At 40.2% G+C, this 18,887-nt stretch overlaps 1 protein-coding gene across 19 annotated transcripts in view; it reads right to left on the bottom strand.

Annotated features, from left to right (window-relative positions):
* Nucleotides 1-18,887, bottom strand: part of LARP4 (La ribonucleoprotein domain family member 4) — a 176,304-nt gene that overhangs the window by 27,590 nt on the left and 129,827 nt on the right. For 15 of the 19 annotated variants that reach the window (XR_002343945.1, XM_021091657.1, XM_021091644.1 and 12 more), the window contains 5 exons: nucleotides 16,643-16,790; nucleotides 15,854-16,006; nucleotides 9,993-10,068; nucleotides 5,691-5,827; nucleotides 3,068-3,171 (listed from right to left, as the gene is read on the bottom strand). Coding sequence is in view for 18 of the 19 variants with exons in the window: in XM_021091657.1 (XP_020947316.1) it covers nucleotides 3,068-3,171; nucleotides 5,691-5,827; nucleotides 9,993-10,068; nucleotides 15,854-16,006; nucleotides 16,643-16,790 (618 nt within the window). In the remaining variant the exon portion in view is untranslated. Of the gene's footprint in view, nucleotides 1-3,067; nucleotides 3,172-5,690; nucleotides 5,828-9,992; nucleotides 10,069-15,853; nucleotides 16,007-16,642; nucleotides 16,808-18,887 lie in introns of all 19 variants that reach the window. The other 4 variants (XM_005653114.3, XM_021091652.1, XM_021091656.1 and 1 more) reach the window with 2 other exon arrangements.

The raw sequence follows: 18,887 nt of genomic DNA, 5'->3' as shown, positions 1-18,887 counted from the left end.
CTACACCACAGCTCACGGCAACGCCGGATCCTTAACCCACTGAGCAAGGGCAGGGACCGAACCCGCAACCTCATGGTTCCTAGTCGGATTCGTTAACCACTGCACCACGACGGGAACTCTGGAAACGCCAGATTCTTAACCCACTGAGTGAGGCCAGGGATTGAACCTGCAACCTCATGGTTCCTAGTCGTATTCATTTCTGCTGCGCCAAGATGGGAACTCTCTGTTCATTGATTTACTTTTCCAAATATCAAAAGAGAAGTCTAGATCTAAAGTAGTAAAATTTATTCCACTTGACAGGAATCTTTCAGGTCACCATCTAACTTTCCTCAATTTAATTTGAATTTCAAGGGATTACTGCCTGGATCGACTTTCTCTGGCTGTTTTTTTTTTTTGCTTTCTAAGGGCCACAATTGTGGCATATGCAGGTCCCCAGGCTAGGGGTCTAATTGCCAGCCTACACCACAGCCACAGAAACATCAGATCTGAGCTGCGTCTGCGACCTACCACACAGCCCACGGCAACACCAGATTCTTAACCCACTGAGCAAGGGCAGGGATTGAACCCGCAACCTTATGTTTCCCAGTCGGACTCATTTCTACTGTGCCACGACGGAACTCCCTCTCTGGCTACTTTTTTCTAATTAACAGTAATTTGCTGCCTTGCTCCTTTTATCTACTGTTTTTTATTAGAGTGAGCTCTTTATGTATTCAGAATAATGAATTACAATAACTACAGAAATGATTAAGAATAGCAAATCTTAGGAGTTCCCGTTGCAGCTCAGTGGGTTAAGAATCCAACTAATATTCATAAGGATGCAGGTTTGATCTCTGGTTTAGCTCAGTGGGTTAAGGATCTGGCGTTGCTGTGGCTGTGGCCGGCAGGTGCAGCTCCAATTCGACTCCTAGCCTGGGAACTTCCATATGCTGTGGGTTTGGCCATAAAAAAGAATGGCAAAGAGTTCCTACTGTGGCACAGCAGAAATGAATCTGACTCGCATCCATTAGGATGTGGGTTTGATCAATCCCTGGCCTGCTCAGTGTGGGGGGGGATCCAGTGTTGCTCTAAGCTGTGTTGTGGGCTAGCAGCTACAGCTTTGAGTTGACCCCTAGCCTAGGAACTTCCATATGCCTCAGGTGGGCCCTAAAAAGCAAAAAAGCAAGAAAGAATGGCAAACCTTTGAGTGTTTTATGTACCAGGTGCAGCTCAAAGCTTTTCATATACTAATTCAATTCTCACAATTGTATTAGTTACTTACTATTTTTTTTTTGGTCTTTTTTTGCCTTTTCTAGGGCTGCTCCTGTGCCACATGGAGGTTCCCAGGCTAGGGGTCCAATCAGAGCTGTAGCCACTGGCCTATGCCACGGCAAAGCCAGATCCAAGCCGCGTGTGCGACCTACACCACAGCTCACGCCAGATCCCTAACCCACTGAGTAAGGCCAGGGATCGAACCCGCAACCTCATGGTTCCTAGTCGGATTCATTAACCACTGCGCCACGACGGGAACTCTCAGTTACTTATGACTATTACCCCATGTAATAGATAAGAAACCCAAGGCAAAAGAGGTTAAATAACTTATCCAAGATCATAGAGCTAGTAAGAAAAAATGCTGGAATTCAAATCCAGGCATTCTGGCTCTAAAGTACAGGCTCATTTACTCTATCTACACTGTGGAAGCTCCCGGGCCAGGCATCAAATCTGGTCCACAGCTGTGCCTTGTGCCACAGCTGCAGCAATGCTGGATCCTTAACCTGCTGTGCCACAGCAGGAACTCCTACATTGTTTCTTAATATTGCAAATATTCTCATTCTACAATTTTCCTTTCAATTTGATACTTCTGAACATAGTTCATAATTTAAAATCCAAGATCTATTCAGTGACAGTTTCTTTTCTAATTTCTCTCACTGTTTCTAAGTTTATGAAATTGTCATTCTGGAAATTTAACACTGGATGACTCTAGGCAAAAAGATTAACTACAAATGTGTCAAATATATTAGGTAACAAGGATCTAAAACTTCTTTTAAAAATGGCTAATCAATTACCCTATCAGTTACTGATTAGTCCTCCCCATTTCTAATTTACTATGCCTTAACATGACAACTTAGTGCGAAGCTCTGCGGCCTAAGAAACATGGGCTCTGGAATCAGAAAGAGCAAGTTCAAATCCAGACTCTGTCACTTAAAACATTTCATGTCTTTAACCATCCTAAGGCTCAATCACTTTACCTGTAAAATAGAAACAATAAAACTTTAGCCTTTAACGGAAAGTACACTGCACAATACTTAGTAGGATCTAATTAAAAAAATATTAAGAGCTCCCCTTGTGGTTCAGCAGTAATGAACCCGACTAGTATCCACGAGGACTCAGGTTTGATCCGTGGCCCCACTCAGTGGGTTAAGGATTCAGCATTGCCATGAGCTGTGATGTGGGTTGCAGACTCAGCTTGCATCTGGCATTGTTGTGGCTTGGAGTTAGGTTGAGAGCTACAGCTCCAATTTGACCCCTAGCCTAGGAACATTCATATGCTGTGGGTACGGCCCTAAAAGGCAAACCAACCAACAACAACAACAAAAAACAAACAAAAAAATCCCATAACATATAAAAGGATGTCTTCCTGGGTTTATTGTTTCATTAAAATATTATATTATTCTTGTATCTGTACCAGACCATCTTCATGACTGCAGCTTTGTTTTACATTCTGCTAACCAGTAGGATTGGTCCTGACTCATTAATCTTTATTCATATTTTCCTTCATACTTAAGTTAATTCTTTCATTTTAATTCTCAAGCTACAAAAGGACCTATGTATATATTATTGCCATTCAGTCAAATCAGTAAACTGAGAATTAGTATCACTGCAATACTCAGTCCACCCTTCTAGGGAACAGAATTCTATCTTTTCTCATCCTATGTGCCATTCTTCCAGTATTTCAGAATTTAAAAATTAGTATTTATCCTATTCTAAGTAATTGATATGAATGAGGGCAGTGACTTAAAACTTTGCCTGTTTATCTTCTCCAATTTAAATGGTTACAAAACACAGAGCTTTAACAATGCTTATGATTTACCTCTATCGGTGTTGTTTCAGGAATCTCTCTAAGAATCACAATACAACGCTTATGACTTGGTCGTACTTTCTCACCCTTCTCATCAACTTGTACCATGGGAGAAGCTGAAATTTTAAAAAAATGGTCTCAGTGAAAAGTGAAAAATAGTGATATTAATAATTCCATTAAAATTATGTACTTTAATTTTCAACTGAAAAAATTAGCAGAGGCTAATATCTTAAGAAATCAAGTTGTATAATCAAAGACTACAGTTATGATAAAACATCCTGACACTGATATGCAAAGAACACTGTCCAATGTTACTCTCTGAACAAATATTCAGCGTACTTATTTTGTGACTTGGCACAGTGTTAAGAGTTGAAAACCCTTCAGAGAGTATACAATATTATATCTCATAGGGCAACTTCCCTGTATACAATTACCAAATTGTTTATTTCGAGTAAAATCAATGTACTTGCATTATTAACCAAATATTACTCTGATGAAGGTAATGAGCTCTGATATGTGAAGAAATTCTTCTTAGAGTCTGAGAAGCACTTAAACCAAGAATTATATACAAATAATTATAATATTTCCTTGATTTTAACATAATTACTCTTACTTACTACTGAGACCCAGAAGCCATCTTTTAGATCCTGATTGAATTAATACTGAATGAAGAATAGTACCACAAGCCAAAAGTTTTATTTCTGGTCCCTTCAAAGAGATAATGTATCGCATCTACCTGAACAGGTAAGTAAAGGGAATAAAAGTTAAAGGAAGAAAAGCTTGTGTATAAATGCTAGGTTCCAGCCCTTGGAGGTGGGAAAAGTCTGTCTCTTGGCCAGTTCTTTGAATGATAACAAGACTAGATCATTTTAAGAAACAATGTATGTACAAAACTGATCAGAGATTTCATAAATGATTTTAGTCCTGTGAGAATGGAAATCTCTATTCTCATATAAGCCTAACAACAATTGGCTTGGAGATCCCATCATGGCTCGGCAAAAACGAACCTGACTAGTATCCATGAGGACTTAGGTTTGATTTCTGGCCTTACTCAGTGGGTTAAGGATGCAGTGTTGCCATAAGCTGTGGTGTAGGTATGTTGCAGACATGGCTCGGATCTCTCACTGCCGAGGCTGTGGCCTAGGCTGGCAGCTGTAGCTCCAGTTCGACTCCTAGCCTAGGAACTTCCATATGCTGTGGATGCAGCCCTAAAGACAAATAAATTAAGAAAAAAAAAATTTTTTTTTTTTTTTTTTTGTCTTTTTGCTATTTCTTGGGCCGCTCCCGCAGCATATGGAGGTTCCCAGGCTAGGGGTCTAATCAAAGCTATAGCTGCCGGCCTACGCCAGAGCCACAGCAATGCAGGATCCGAGCCGCGTCTGCAACCTACACCACAGCTCACGGCAACGCCGGATCCTTAACCCACTGAGCAAGGGCAGGGACTGAACCCGCAACCTCATGGTTCCTAGTCGGATTCGTTAACCACTGCGCCACGACGGGAACTCCAAGAAAAAATTTTTTTAAAAGAATAGAAATCCTTGGAGTTTCCCCTGTGGCACAATGGATTAAGGATCCAGCATCACTGCAGTGGCTCAAGTCGCTGCTATGGTGCATGTTTGATCCCTGGACTAGAAAATTCCACATGCCAAAAAAAAAAAAAAAAAAAGAGGGAGAGAAAACATATACTTTAGAGCAGTGTTTGTCAAACTACGGGTTGCAATTCTTTAATAAGCTGTGAAATAAATTTTAGAAAAAGAAATGAATTCATCACAAGCATTTAGTATTCATTTGTGTAATTAACATTTCCGTTGTGTGTATGTGTTGGCTGTGATGTAAAATTTACTTCTTGTTTGTGTTGTAAAGTTTGAAAGATGGAGTTCCTGTCATGGTTCAGTGGTTATTGAACCCAACAAGCATCCATGAGGATGCAGGTTTGATTCCTGGCCTCGCTCCGTGGTGTAGGTTGCAGATGTGGCTGGGATCCAGTGTTGCTGTGGCTGCGGCGTAGGCCAGCAGCTGGAGCTCTGATTCGACCCCTAGCCTGGGAACCTTCATATGCCACAGGTGCAACCCTAAAAAGACAAAAATAAAGTTTGAAAGTGATCACTTTAGAGGTGGGATAATAACACATATAATTCTCTAAGAGTCCAGAAAACTGAAGCTTAATTGCTTTAATACTCGGCTATGAATTAAACAGGTATCAAGATGAACAACGGAGGTACAGAATTGATACAGAAGCTATATATGTACTAGTCAATAAAAACAGATAAATTAGCATACAACAGCAAAAATATGTAGTCGAAAACAATTTCTGGGAGTTCCTGTTGTGGCTCAGCAGGTTAAAAATCCAACTAGTATCCATGAAGATGCGGGTTTGACCCCTGGCCTTACTTGGCAGGTTAAGGATCCGGTGTTGCTGAAAGTTTCAACATAGGTTACAGATGCACTGCTGTGGTATAGGTTGGCAGCTGCAACTCCAATATAACCCCTAGCCTGGGAACTTCATATGCCATGAGTGCAGCCATTAAAAAAAGAAAAAGAAGAAGAAAGAAAAAATTCCTGTATGATCAGAAAGAAAAAGAATACTTAAATTTTTTTACTTTAAAAAGTAAGCTTAAAGGCATGATTTACATACATCTCAACACTTCAAGAATTAGGTCAGGGTCTGTGGTCAGTTTTTTTATTTCTTCCATGTTGGCAACTGTCCAGATTGGGATGAACTGATCACTGTCCATTTGAGATATCAGGTAAAGATCTTTTGACAAATTTTCTCTGAAAAGAATAAAGAGAAGCAACAGTCCTATGAAACAAACAAGTCTTAAAAAGCACCTAAAGATAAAAGATGCCTTACTCACTTTTGTCACTAAACCTAGCAAAACAAAATTATGCTATCAAAAATAACACAGTGGACTAAGAAAATACATAATATAAAACAGATATATTCTAACAATTTCTGGAAAGTTTCTGAATCCCCAAATACACTGGGCCCAATAGTTTTGAGCAAGGAATTTTATAAAATTACACTGAAAGAGGTTTAATACTAAATTTTAAAGTAAACTACAAAATATTACATACAGTTTGATTCCATCCTATAATTTATCACTAATGTTAATATATGCATACAGGGCAGTTCCTGTTGTGGCTCAGGGGTAATGAACCCAAGTGGTAACCATGAGGATGGGGGTTCAATCCCGGGCCTCACTTAGTGGCTTAAGGATCCAGCGTTGCCGTGAACCATGGTGTAGGTGAACCATGGTGTAGGTCGCAGATGCCTATCAGAGTCTGTGTTGCTGCAGCTGTGGTGTAGGCCAGCAACTACAGTTCCAATTCAACCCCAAGCCTGGAAACCTCCACATGCTGCAGGTGTGGCCAAATAAACAAATAAATAAATAGTAACACATAGGAGTTCCTATTGTGGCACAGTGGATTAAGAATCTGACTGCATAAATTAAAAAAAAAAAAAAAAGAATTAAAAAAAAAATCTGACTGCAGCAGCTTGGTTCCCTGCTAAGGCTCAGGTTCCATTCCTGGCTCACCACAGTAGGTTACAGGATCCAATAACCAATCTCTAGCATAAAGAATGAACATACTAATATTGTCCTAATTATAAAATATTCTTTAAGAACTTGAAAATAAGGAGTTCTCATCGTGGCACAGTGGAAACAAATCTGACTAGGAACATGAGGCCTCACTCAGTGGGTTAGGGATCTGGCACTGACGATGAGCTGTGGTGTAGGCTGGCAGCTGTAGCTCCAAATCAGCTCCTAGCCTGGGAACCTCCATATGCTGCGAGTGCAGCCCTTAAAAAAAAGGGGGGGGGGGGAGTTCCCATTATGGCTCAGTCATTAACGAATCTGACTAGGAACCATGAGGCTGCAGGTTTGATCCCTGGCCTTGCTCAGTGCGTTAAGAATCCAGCGTTGCTGTGAGCTGTGGTGCAGTGCACAGACACAGCTCAGATGTGGCGTTGCTGTAGCTGTGGTATAGGCTGGCAGCTACAGCTCCGATTAGACCCTAGCCTGGGAACCTCCATATGCCATGGGAGCAGCCCTAGAAAAAGCAAAAAGCCAAAAAAAAAACAAACAAAAAGCAAAAATAAATAAATAACTTGAAAATAAGACAACTGTAAACATAAGATTTTATTTTACAACTAAAAGGCTACAGCATAAATCAACTAAGGTTTTCAGCAAATCTATTCTTATAAGACAATGTGACACACCCTTAAAGAAACTGTAACTTGTCAGAAGTCAGTCCAATCAACAGATATATAACATCCAGGATTATGACCAATAATACCTCTTGCTCTAGTGGCAATTTTGCTGAGCTACAAACACCAACTGCCTGGCTGGTTTGAACTGTATCATAATTCTGAGTAGAACATGGCAGATCATAAGCCAGAGCTCATTGAAACAACTAAAAAATTTTGGTTAAGTTATAAAAGTCATGTTTTTAGAGATAAAGGAGAGCTGTGAAAGCTACAAGGACAAAATGAAATTTCAGAAAGATGATCTTTCTTTCCTGAGGGTAAGGATATTTGTGGATCCTAGACCAAAGGAAAACAAGTAGAGCTTTAAGCAGTTGTGCACAACTGGTTTTATAAATCAGAAGCTAGGAGTTCCCATTGTGGCTCAGCAGTAATGGACCTGACTAGTATCCATGAGGACTTGGGTCCCTGGCCCCACTCAGTGGGTTAAGAATCTCAGCATTGCCCTGAGCTGTGGTGTAGGTCACAGAAGCGGCTCAGAGCTGGTGTTGCTATGGCTGTAGTGAAGGCCAGCAGCAGCTGCAGCTCTGATTAGACCCCTGGTCTGGGAACTTCCATACAACATGGGTGCCGCCTTATAAAACAAACGAACAAATAAATAAAATGAAATATATTAGTAAGTGTATTCAAATATTATATTAGAAAAATGTAAAAGAATGGTTAGAGAGACACAGAAGAGTTTGTAAACTCTTTCATTTAATTCTCACCGGAAGCTAAAGGAGCCCCCAACATATCTAATTTTCCTCCGTATGACAGTTATTGAATTTTAAGGTTGGCAGTCAGATTGAAAAGAGTAAAATCTTGTGGTCTTTCTTGTGGAAGTACCAGTGGAAGGAAGAGCCGTGCATCAAATTTAAGATGTCGAGTTCCTGCTGTGGTGCAATGGTATCTGCAGCACAGCACCAGGACGCAGGTTCAATCCTTGGCCTGGCATAGTGGGTTAAAGGATCTAGCATTGCTGCAGGTGTAGTACAGGTTGCTGGCCCAGGAACTCCGTATGTGGCAGGGTGGTTAAATAAGAAACAAACAAAAAAAGAATCTTCTCTTAAGAAAAATAAAAATCCTGTAAGTACTTTTTTTTCATTCTACTAAAATAAAGATTTCTTTAATTAAAAAATAAAAACAAAAAACCTAGGACAGATCCTCTGCAGAAGTCATTTGCCAGATTTTGAAGTTGTACAGGATAAGAGGCAAAAGAGTTCATATCAAACCTCTGAGGAAGAGAACTAAGTTTGCCTTGGTGTTTCAGGACTGGAGTAACAAAAAACTGCCAATTCTAAATCAAAAGGCCAGGAAGGTCATGCCTAAAGAATGGAGATAAAACAGAGGCAGACTGAATCTAACCAAAACGGCTGCTCAGCCCTGACTCAACTCAATTCCTGACTGGCTTGAAGCAGTCTTCTTCTCCCTACAGAAGCTCAAATCTTGAAAAATTATAGCAGTAGCAGCTTTCAGCTTCTTTTATATGCAGTGTCCAGGATATGTAAGTGTCCAAATTATAATAAAAATTTATAAGATATGCAAAAAGGCAGGAAATTGTGACAAAGAATCAAGAGAAAAAAACTCAGAAATATAAGCAGACAGACACACAAATGATCCAGTTAGTAAGCAAAGATTTTAATACAACCATAAAAAAAAGTTACAGAATATGAACTGCATCATAGGCACAACTGACTAGAGAAAAGCTAGATGGGTCTTGTTGTTATAAAACTAGGGCCTGTACTAGACAATAAAGCAAAGAATAAAAGAGGCAAAGAACGGGGAGATATTCAGAATGAAGAATCAATTAAACCTCAGTCAAGAGTGTATTAAGTGTAAAGAAATAAAGAAGTCTATGATAGGAGTTCCCGTCGTGGCACAGTGGTTAATAAATCCGACTAGGAACCATGAGGTTGCGGGTTGGGTCCCTGCCCTTGCTCAGTGGGTTAAGGATCCGGCGTTGCCGTGAGCTGTGGTGTAGGTTGCAGACGCGGCTCGGATGCCGCGTTGCTGTGGCTCTGGCATAGGCGGGAGGCTACAGCTCCAATTCGACCCCTAGCCTGGGAACCTCCATATGCCACGGGAGTGGCCCAAAGAAATGGCAAAAAGACAAAAAAAAAAAAAAAAAAAAAAGAAGTCTATGATAAAATACACGTTTCCTAGCTTAAAAAATTGGTTCACTGGTTCTCCTCTGAAAGATAGAAGGCATTACATCTGCATGTCCAGCCAAATTTCTGTTAATTTTGGAAGGGGGAGTTCTACATACTGAAGTTTTATACATATAAGCTATCATTACACCTACATAATTATTATATATAAATTATATTTATATTTAAATTATATAGATTCTGTGCCCATACATCTTATTTAAAAAATAACTCTGATCAAAGGTTACAAGAGCCAACTACTAAAAATATAAATTGAGTTAACTTCTTTGAGAAGGCTGAAATTGACTATGATCACAGGAAATACCCAATAGAAATTCTATTACCTTTCTACTAGGAATAGATCATTTGCAAATCCAATTGGAGACTACCACCTTTAAATCTAGTTAAGAAATAAAGAGAAGAATAATAGATACCAACATATATCACCGAAGGAAATTCTTCATTCTTCCATTCTATTTCATATGTATTTTAAATCTACTAATCAGACAATTCAAAAAAGAAATGTCAATTAAAAAAATGAGCATACCGTGAGAAACAGAATTCTAATTGTTTCTTCAGACATTCTTTCAGGTCTTCTGTAGAAATTGCTGAGTTGCTCTCTCCTGATGGTAGAAAACAAGAAGGGAAAAGTAAATACCTAATTACCACAGATAGTTGACTTTAAATACTGTTATTTTCAGAATAAGTTACAAAGTACGCACAAATTAAAATCACCAAAAAACTGTATTTTTATTCTTTTTAGAATTCAGATAGCACAAGGTCTAACAAATGTCTTTCAACCTAGGGAGTTCCCGTTGTGGCTCAGCAGAAACGAATCTGACTAGGAACCATAAAGTTGCGGGTTCGATCCTCGGCCTCGCTCAGTGGGTTAAGGATCTGGTGTTGCCGTGAGCTATGGTATAGGTTGCGGACTTGGCTCAGATCCAGCATAGGCCGGCAGCTGTAGCTCTGATTCGACCCCTAGCCTTGGAACCTCCATATGCCACAGGTGTGGCCCTAAAAAAGCAACAAAAACAAAAACAGGAGTTCCGGTCGTGGTGCAGTGGAAACAAATCTGACTAGAAACCATGAAGTTGCGGGTTCAGTTCCTGCCGTGAGCTGTGGTGTTGGTCGAAGACCTGGTTTGGATCTGGCGTTGCTATGGCTATGGTGTAGGCCGGCAGCTACAGCTCTGATTGGACCCCTAGCCTGGGAACCTCCATATGCTGTGGGTGCGGCCCTAAAAAAAAAAAAGCAGACAACCCCCCCCCCAAAATAAACCAAACAAAAAAAACAAACCAAAACAAACAATCAATCTGTTTTCTTTCTTTAGATTTTTTTTTTTTTTGCTTTTTAGGGCTGAACTTGCAGCATATAGAGGTTCCCAGACTAGGGGTCAAATTAGAGCTATAGCTGCTGGCCTACACCACAGCCATAGCAAAGCAGGATCTGAGCTGCATCTGCAACCTACACCACAGCTCATTGCAATGCCGGATCTTTAACTCACTGAGTGAGGACAGGGATAGAACCCACATCCTCATGGACACTAGTCGAATTGTTTCTGCTGTGCCACAATGGGAACTCCTTTCTTTACATAGATTTCACATCAATTTTAAAATTACATATTTTATGAAGTAAATTAACAAATCATCATTAATACTAAAGTCACCCGGCTACCATCTTGGAAAACACTACCCGAAATACTTAAAAATAGTGAAAACTTATTACTGTAATGAAAAATCAAAGACACAACAGTAACTAGGTGTTCCTTGGTGGCCTAGCCGTTAAGGATTTGGGTTTTGTTACTGCTGTGGCTCAGGTTGGATCCTAGCCTGGGGAAGTTCTGCATGCCTCGGTCGTGGCCAGGATGGGGGGTGAGAGGGAAGAAGTAATGATAATCTAAATTAGAAAATAGGGGAGTTCCCGTCGTGGCACAGTGGTTAACGAATCCGACTAGGAACCATGAGGTTGCGGGTTTGGTCCCTGCCCTTGCTCAGTGGGTTAATGATCCGGCATTGCCGTGAGCTGTGGTGTAGGTTGCAGACGCGGCTCGGATCCTGCGTTGCTGTGGCTCTGGCGTAGGTCGGCGGCTACAGCTCTGATTCGACCCCTAGCCTGGGAACCTCCATATGCCGTGGGAGCGGCCCAAGAAATAGCAAAAAGACAAAGAAAAAAAAAAGAAAAGAAAAGAAAATAGGAACCACACAAAGTGGGAAATAAATATAGCTCCACATCTACACTACTGGTAGTAAATCTGATGTTAGTCACACTCCTTAAACGTCTATCTCTTCATATTATTTTCATTTCTTAATTTTAGAGCACTGTATCTTTGTAGGAATATTTAAAGCACTCAAACATCCAAAGATGAGGTCAACTCTAACGCCTTCCACGTTTTTTTCTATTATTTCAACCTAGAACATGAGACTTTTGTTCAGGACTGAAGCCTGGAAAACCATCAGTTCCTATTAGAATCTTACACAAAACGTTACTGGTGCAAAGCATGTAATATTTTTTTTTGCTATACCTGCAACAGGAAGAAGTTTCCAGGCCACAGACTGAACTCATGCCACAGCAGCAATCCAAACCACAGCAGTGACAATGCCAGATCCTTAACTACTGAGCCACCAGGGAACTCCAATATGTCCTCTTCTTAAAAAGCATTAATGGGGAGTTCCCATCATGTTTCAGTGGTTAACGAATCCAACTAGGAACGATGAGGTTGCGGGTTCGATCCCTGGCCTTGCTCAGTGGGTTAGGGATCTGGCGTGAGCTGTAGTGTAGGTTGCAGAAGTGGCTTGAATCCCGCATTGCTGTGGCTCTGGAGAAGGCTGGGCGGCTACAGCCCCAATTTGACCGCTAGCCTGGGAACCTCCATGTGCCGTGGGAGCGGCCCAAGAAATGGCAAAAAAGAAAAAAAAAAAAAAAAAAAAAAAAAAAAAAAAAAGAATGGATTTTTGGAGTTCCCATCGTGGCTCAGTGGTTAGCGAATCCGACTAGGAACCATGAGGTTGCAGGTTCGATCCTTGGCCTCCCTCAGTGGGTTAAGGATCCGGCATTGCTGTGAGCTGTGGTGTAGGTCACAGACTCAGCTCGGATCTGGAGTTGCTGTGGCTCTGACGTAGGCCGGCAGCTACAGCTCTGATTAGACCCCTAGCCTGGGAACCTCCGTATGCCGTAGGTGCGGCCCTAAAAAGACAAAAAAAAAAAAAAAAAAAAAAAAAGACAAAAAAAAAAAGGGCATTAATGATTGGAGTTCCCCTGTGCTACAGCAGGTTAAGTATCTGGCACTGGCACTGCAGCAACTCAGGTCATTGCTATGGCACGGATTTGATCCCTGGCCCAGGAACTTCCACATATTGTGGATGTGGCCAATACAAAAACCAAACAAAAATGCATCAATGATTAAGTAGATTGGAGTTCCCATCGTGGCTCAGTGGTTAACGAATCCAACTAGGAACCATGAGGTTGTGGGTTCGATCCCTGGCCTTGCTCAGTGGGTTAAGAATCCAGTGTTGCCGTGAGCTGTGGTGTAGGTCGCAGACGCGGCTCGGATCCATGTTGCTGTGGCTGTGGCATAGGCCGGCAGCTACAGCTCCGATTGGACCCCTAGCCTGGGAACCTCCACATGCCATGGGAGCAGCCCTAGAAAAGGCAAAAAGACCAAAAAAAAAGATTAAGTAGACTAATTTCCTACTTGACATATATGGACAATAAAATGTATTTAAAGATAAATTCTGTGCATGATTTTATCATGACTTTGTCTTACTAATCCAGATTCAAAGTGATATTAAATACTAAATTAATTTCATTAAAAATAAGAAGCACTCTTATTTCCATGTAGTATATGCAACACTTTTAATACAAAATTCATCTACCCAAATGCTGGCTAAAGAAGAAATAACTTAATTTAACTTCTCTATGTTACTATAGCAAAACTTATAAGACCAACGGTTTGCCATTTCACTTGGACCAGCTCTATGTTCAAAGTAGCTGATGGTTAAGTATATTATAACAAGAAGTAAAACCTAACCACCTTTAATTAATATACAGAAGTATCATCCGATTCCACTTCAGATATCAACTTACAAAGCTGACAGACCTTAGAAATTTAGTCCAGATATTTATAATAAATAAGAAAAATTTTTTTCTTTTTTTTTTTTTCTTTCTCTGGCAGTACCTGTGGCATATAGAAGTTCCCAGACTAGGGGCTGAATTGTAGCTGCAGCTGAGATCTATGCCACAGCAACATCACCACAGCAACATCAGATCTGAGCTGCATGTGTGACCTAATGCCACGGCTTGCAGTAATGATGGATCCTTAACCCACTGAGTGAGGCCTGGGATTGAACCCACTTCCTCTCGAAGACTATCTCAGGCTCTTAATCCTCTGAGACACAATGGGAACTCCCAAATAAGGAAAGTGACAAAGTCAAGGAACTAATATGTAGTGGGAGAAATGCCTACTCCTTATTACACTTATTTTCCAAAGAGACTGTTTAGAAATTAGAAAAAAAAAGTTGGGTAAATAATCAGAGTCTATGGCCTATCTTTGGTTGGTTTTATTTTTTTGACCATGCCTATAACATGCCAAAGTTCCCAGGCCAGGGATCAAACCCATGCCATAGCAGTGACAACACTAGATCCTTAACTCCTAGGCCACAATGCAACTCCCTATTTTTAGTTTAATTGCATCCAATTCAAACCCAAGCAACTACCAATTCACACTAATTAAATGAATGTGAAAAAAACATATCTCACAAGTTGAATTGTAGTAGAACCTCAGTTTTTTTAAAGTTTTATTTAAGTATAGTTGATTTATAAGGTTGTAATCATTTCTGCTGTACAACAAAGTGATTCAGTTATACATGTATACACATCCATTCTCTTTCAGATTCTTTTCCATCACAGAATATTGCAGAGTTCTCTGTGCTATACAGGAGATGCCCATTGGCCAATCATCCCATATACCTCAGTGTGCATATGCCAATCCCAAACCCCCAATCCACCACTCCCCCCACCAGAACTATGCTTTAATACAGTCCTTTTCTCAAAATTAATCCCTGAAATTTCACATTTATAAACGCATTTCATACCAACAAAAGTGATGGGAAAATTGCCAGAATGTACACTAATCCCAACTAATAGACCAAAACACTTGGGCTCTCTGAAAGACTGTAATTTAGGTCTCTTTTAACAATTTTGACTATTTTTTTTTTTCATCTTTAATTGCACACTCTCTCTCTTTTTTTTCTTTTTCTAGGGCTGCACCTGCGGCATATGGAGGTTCCCAGGCTAGGGGTCCAATCGGAGCTGCAGCTGCTGGCCTACGCCACAGCAATGGAGGATCCGAGCCGTGTCTGTGACCTACACCACAGCTCACGGCAACGACTGATCTTTAACCCACTGAGCGAGGCCAGGGATCGAACCTGAAACCTCATGGTTCCTAGTCGGATTCATTAACCACTGAGCCACGACAGGAACTCCCACACTTTCCTTTAAAAAGATCTTTAGGGAGTTCCCTGGTGGCCTAATGGGTTAAGGATCTGGAGTTGTCACTGCTGTGATGCAGTTCTGATCCCTACCACGAGAATTTCTGCAAGCTACAGGCTTGGCAATAAATAATAAATATGCCGTGAAGTCTATATTTCTACTGTATCACAGTGGTTTTCCATCTAGGTTTTTTTTTTTTTGGCTTTTAAATCAATTTTATTATATTTATAGCTGTACAATGATCATCACAACCCAATTTTATAAGATTTCCATCCCAAACCCCAGTCCAACCCTCCTCCCCAAACCTATCTAGTTCTGATGACTTCTTAAAATGTTTTTCTTCTTCATTATGTAATACGTGCCCATTGTAGAGAAAGTGGAAGAGACAGAACTAGAAATAAAGGAGTCCCTGTTCTGGCACAGCAGAAACAAATCTGACCAGTATCCATAATGATGCAGGTTTGATCCTTGGCCTCACTCAGTGGGTCAGGGAGCTGTGGTGCTGTGAGCTGTGGTATAACTTGCAGATTTGGCTTGGATCTGGTGTTACTGTGGCTGTGTCACAGGCTGGCAGCTGTAGCTTTGATTCGACCCATAGTCTGGGAATTTCCACATACCCCAGGTGTGGCCCTATAAAGCAAAAAAAAAAAAAAAAAAAAAAAAGAACTAGAAATAAAAATAACTTCCAGCAATATAAAATAAAAGAATATAAATAATCTTTAAAGTAAACAGTCTTTTAAAATTACAATGTTCATATTTGGCCATTTCAAAACAGTATTTATAAAAATCACATAACATTTCATTAACATAACTTTTCAAATAATAGACTGATCGATGCCAAAAGAGATAGGAGGAAGAAAAAGAGAAAAAGACTAGCAATCTGCATTCTCATTTTACCAATAAAACCATAAAATTTACCAGAAACATCATATATTTGATAGTTCAGATCTTCTGGTCCTAAAATCATTCCATCGGTTGATTCTTCAATGCCTGGAGTATTTCTTGTAGTTTCACAAGATGAATACATTATTTCATACTCCTTACACATATCATTTGAAAGCTCTCTATTACCTGTATAAAAGAAAAACAACATACTGAAAGTGAACAGGAATTCTTTAAACCTTATCTTTAGGCACTCTGGGCATTTGTCTTCTATAACAAGATTTCAAAGAATTCTACCAACTGGGGAAATGTTCACATGGTTTTAAGTAAGAGTTTTCTTCCAAGGGAGGTAAATTTGACCATTATGGATAAGCTAAAATGATTAACAATCGCTGAAATGAGTAACAATAGCTTAAAACATATGTTACCAGAGAGCTTCATGTACTTAATTCTTAGAAAATATAATCCCCAAATTAAATATTATTAACACTTTAAGCTGAAGGAACTATAAATGAAGAGGCTGTCATTTGCCCAAGATCAAACAGTGAGTAAGCAGCACTGCCAGTAATGATAGATGAAAACCAATTTTAAAATATATCATATATATGTGTTAAGTGCTAAATGCAAAGATACAGCTACTATCTGAAATTAGTGACAATCCATTCATACTGGATATAAATGAGAACACTATACAAACCACATTGTTAAACATTCATAAATATATTTTATCAAATAATCAAAGGATATACCCCAAAGTTCTATAAACCAGTTTGGTCATACATTTAATAAAAATGTGATTCGTTCTGATTAAATATTTAGACTTACCCTCAGGATGAGACCCTGATGTGGCTGCTGTTTCATGCCAAGAGCTTTCAGTTCCATGAGTAACTGGAGTGGTATCAGTGTTTCCTGGAGGTATTTCTTGCCATACTTTGGCATTAGGATTTAAACCAGTTCCTTTAGAAGTTACCTGCTAAATAATCAAAGAATCTATTTGAAAATTTTATAAGTCAATGCATTAAAATTATGAATGTAGATAAAAGACTTTTCCATTACTTATATGTGAAAATCCAGTACTTATATGTTATTTAATAATAAATATTAAGTAAACAATTTTTTAAAGATTTGACTCAACTTGAAAATATAAATCTTTTTTTTTTGGGGGGGGGGGTCTTTTTAGGGCCGAACACGTGGCATAAGGAGTTTCCCAGGATAGGGGTTGAAACAGAGCTATAGGTGCTGGCCTGCACCACATCTCATGGCAATGCTGGATCCTTAACCCACTGAGCGAGGCCAAGGATTGAACCTGCGTCCTCATGGATACTAGTCGGGTTCGTTAACCACCGAGCCACGACGGGAACTCCTAAAATATAAATCTTAAGAGTTTCCATGAAGTGCAGTGAGTTACAGATTAGGCATTGTCATTGCAGGGTTTGATTCCTGGCTCAGGAACTTCCACATGCTTCAGGTACAACCAAAAAAAAAAAGGTAAATCTTCTTAAGCAGATGAACTTGAAATTTAGCTACCCATAACAAATAAAACCTCTATAAAATATTATTAATATAGAAATTTGCTTTACCCCAATTTACTTGCAAATATCATAAAATTTATTAAAACTATTCAATATGTTTTGAGTTAACTGGAACAATTTTCCCAAGTATATAATTTTCTTTGTGGCAGCATCCATGGCATGCTGGCCTACGCCAGAGCCACAGCAACACAGGATCCAAGCTGTGTCTGTGACCTACACTACGGCTCACAGCAATGCCAGATCCTTAACCCACTGAGTGAGGCCAGGGATCGAACCCGCAAACCCATGGTTCCTAGTAGGATTCACTAACCACTAAGCCATGAGGGGAACTCCTGAATGATTCTATGATTGGAAATACTTTCACCAAACATTCCAATGTTTTGACAAAAACAGCATTCTCTTTTTTTTTTTTTCCTCTTTTTAGGGCTGTACCCATGGCATATGGAGGTTCCCAGGACAGGGGTCAAATTGAAGCTGTAGCTGCTGGCCTACACCAGAGCCAGAGCAACACCAAATCTGAGCTGCATCTGTGACCTACACCACAGGTCACAGCAATGCCAGATCCTTAAACCGCTGAGCGAAGCCAGGGTTGAACCTGCAAGCTCATGGTTCCTAGTCGGATTCTTTTCCGCTGAGCCAAAACAAGAACTCCAGCATTCTGTCTTACAAAATGCACCTTTTGGAGTTTCTGCTATAGTGAAATGGGATCAGAGCATCTCTGCATCACCAGCAGGCGGGTTGGATCCCTGGCCTGGCACAATGGGTTAAAGGATCCAGCATTGCCGCAGCTGCAGCATAGGTCACAAATGCGGCTTGGATCTGATCCCTGGCCTGGGAACTCCATATGCCACAAGGCAGCCAAAAATGGAGAAAAAAAGAAAAGAAAAAAAAGAATGCACTTTTCCATTTGCCCTAACAAGTGTATACTTTTTTTTTTTTTTTTTTTTTTTGTCTTTTTGCCTTTTTCAGAGCCGCTACTGCGGCATATGGAGGTTCCCAGGCTAGGGGTCTAATCCGAGTTGTAGCTAGAACCACAGCAACTCGGGATCCGAGCCTTGTCTGCAACCTACACCACAGCTCACGGTAATGCCAGATCGTTTAACCCACTGAGCGAGGCCAGGGATTGAACCCGCAACCTCATGGTTCCTAGTTGGATTTGTTAACCACTGCGCCATGGCAAGAACTCCAACAAGTGTATATTCTTAATATCCAAAATATAACTATAACATATTACCATCTAAAGTGATCTTTTGTACACATCAGCTAATCTTACACATACTCACACACACATGTGAAAAGCAGAAATGGGAGTGGAAAGAAGAGTATTCAAAGGGTGGAAGGAGAGGAAGAAAGCAGGATGCATAAACACACGTCTCTCATCTCACTCACTCAAACAACATGGCTGACCCATCTCAAGTATATTAATAACCCCTCCAAAAAGTTTACTCCCTTTCCAGTTACTTTTGTCTTTTCAGCTGCAGGTTCCTCCCCTGGATGGCAAGCACCAGAAGGTAGATTCAAAAAGCAAGGAAGGTGAT

The sequence above is a fragment of the Sus scrofa genome, chromosome 5, assembly GCF_000003025.6.
Source record: "Sus scrofa isolate TJ Tabasco breed Duroc chromosome 5, Sscrofa11.1, whole genome shotgun sequence".
NCBI classification, from domain to species: Eukaryota; Metazoa; Chordata; class Mammalia; order Artiodactyla; family Suidae; genus Sus; species Sus scrofa.
The sequence above is the reverse complement of the archived record's forward strand: the minus strand, read 5'-3'. Positions and strand labels throughout refer to the sequence as shown.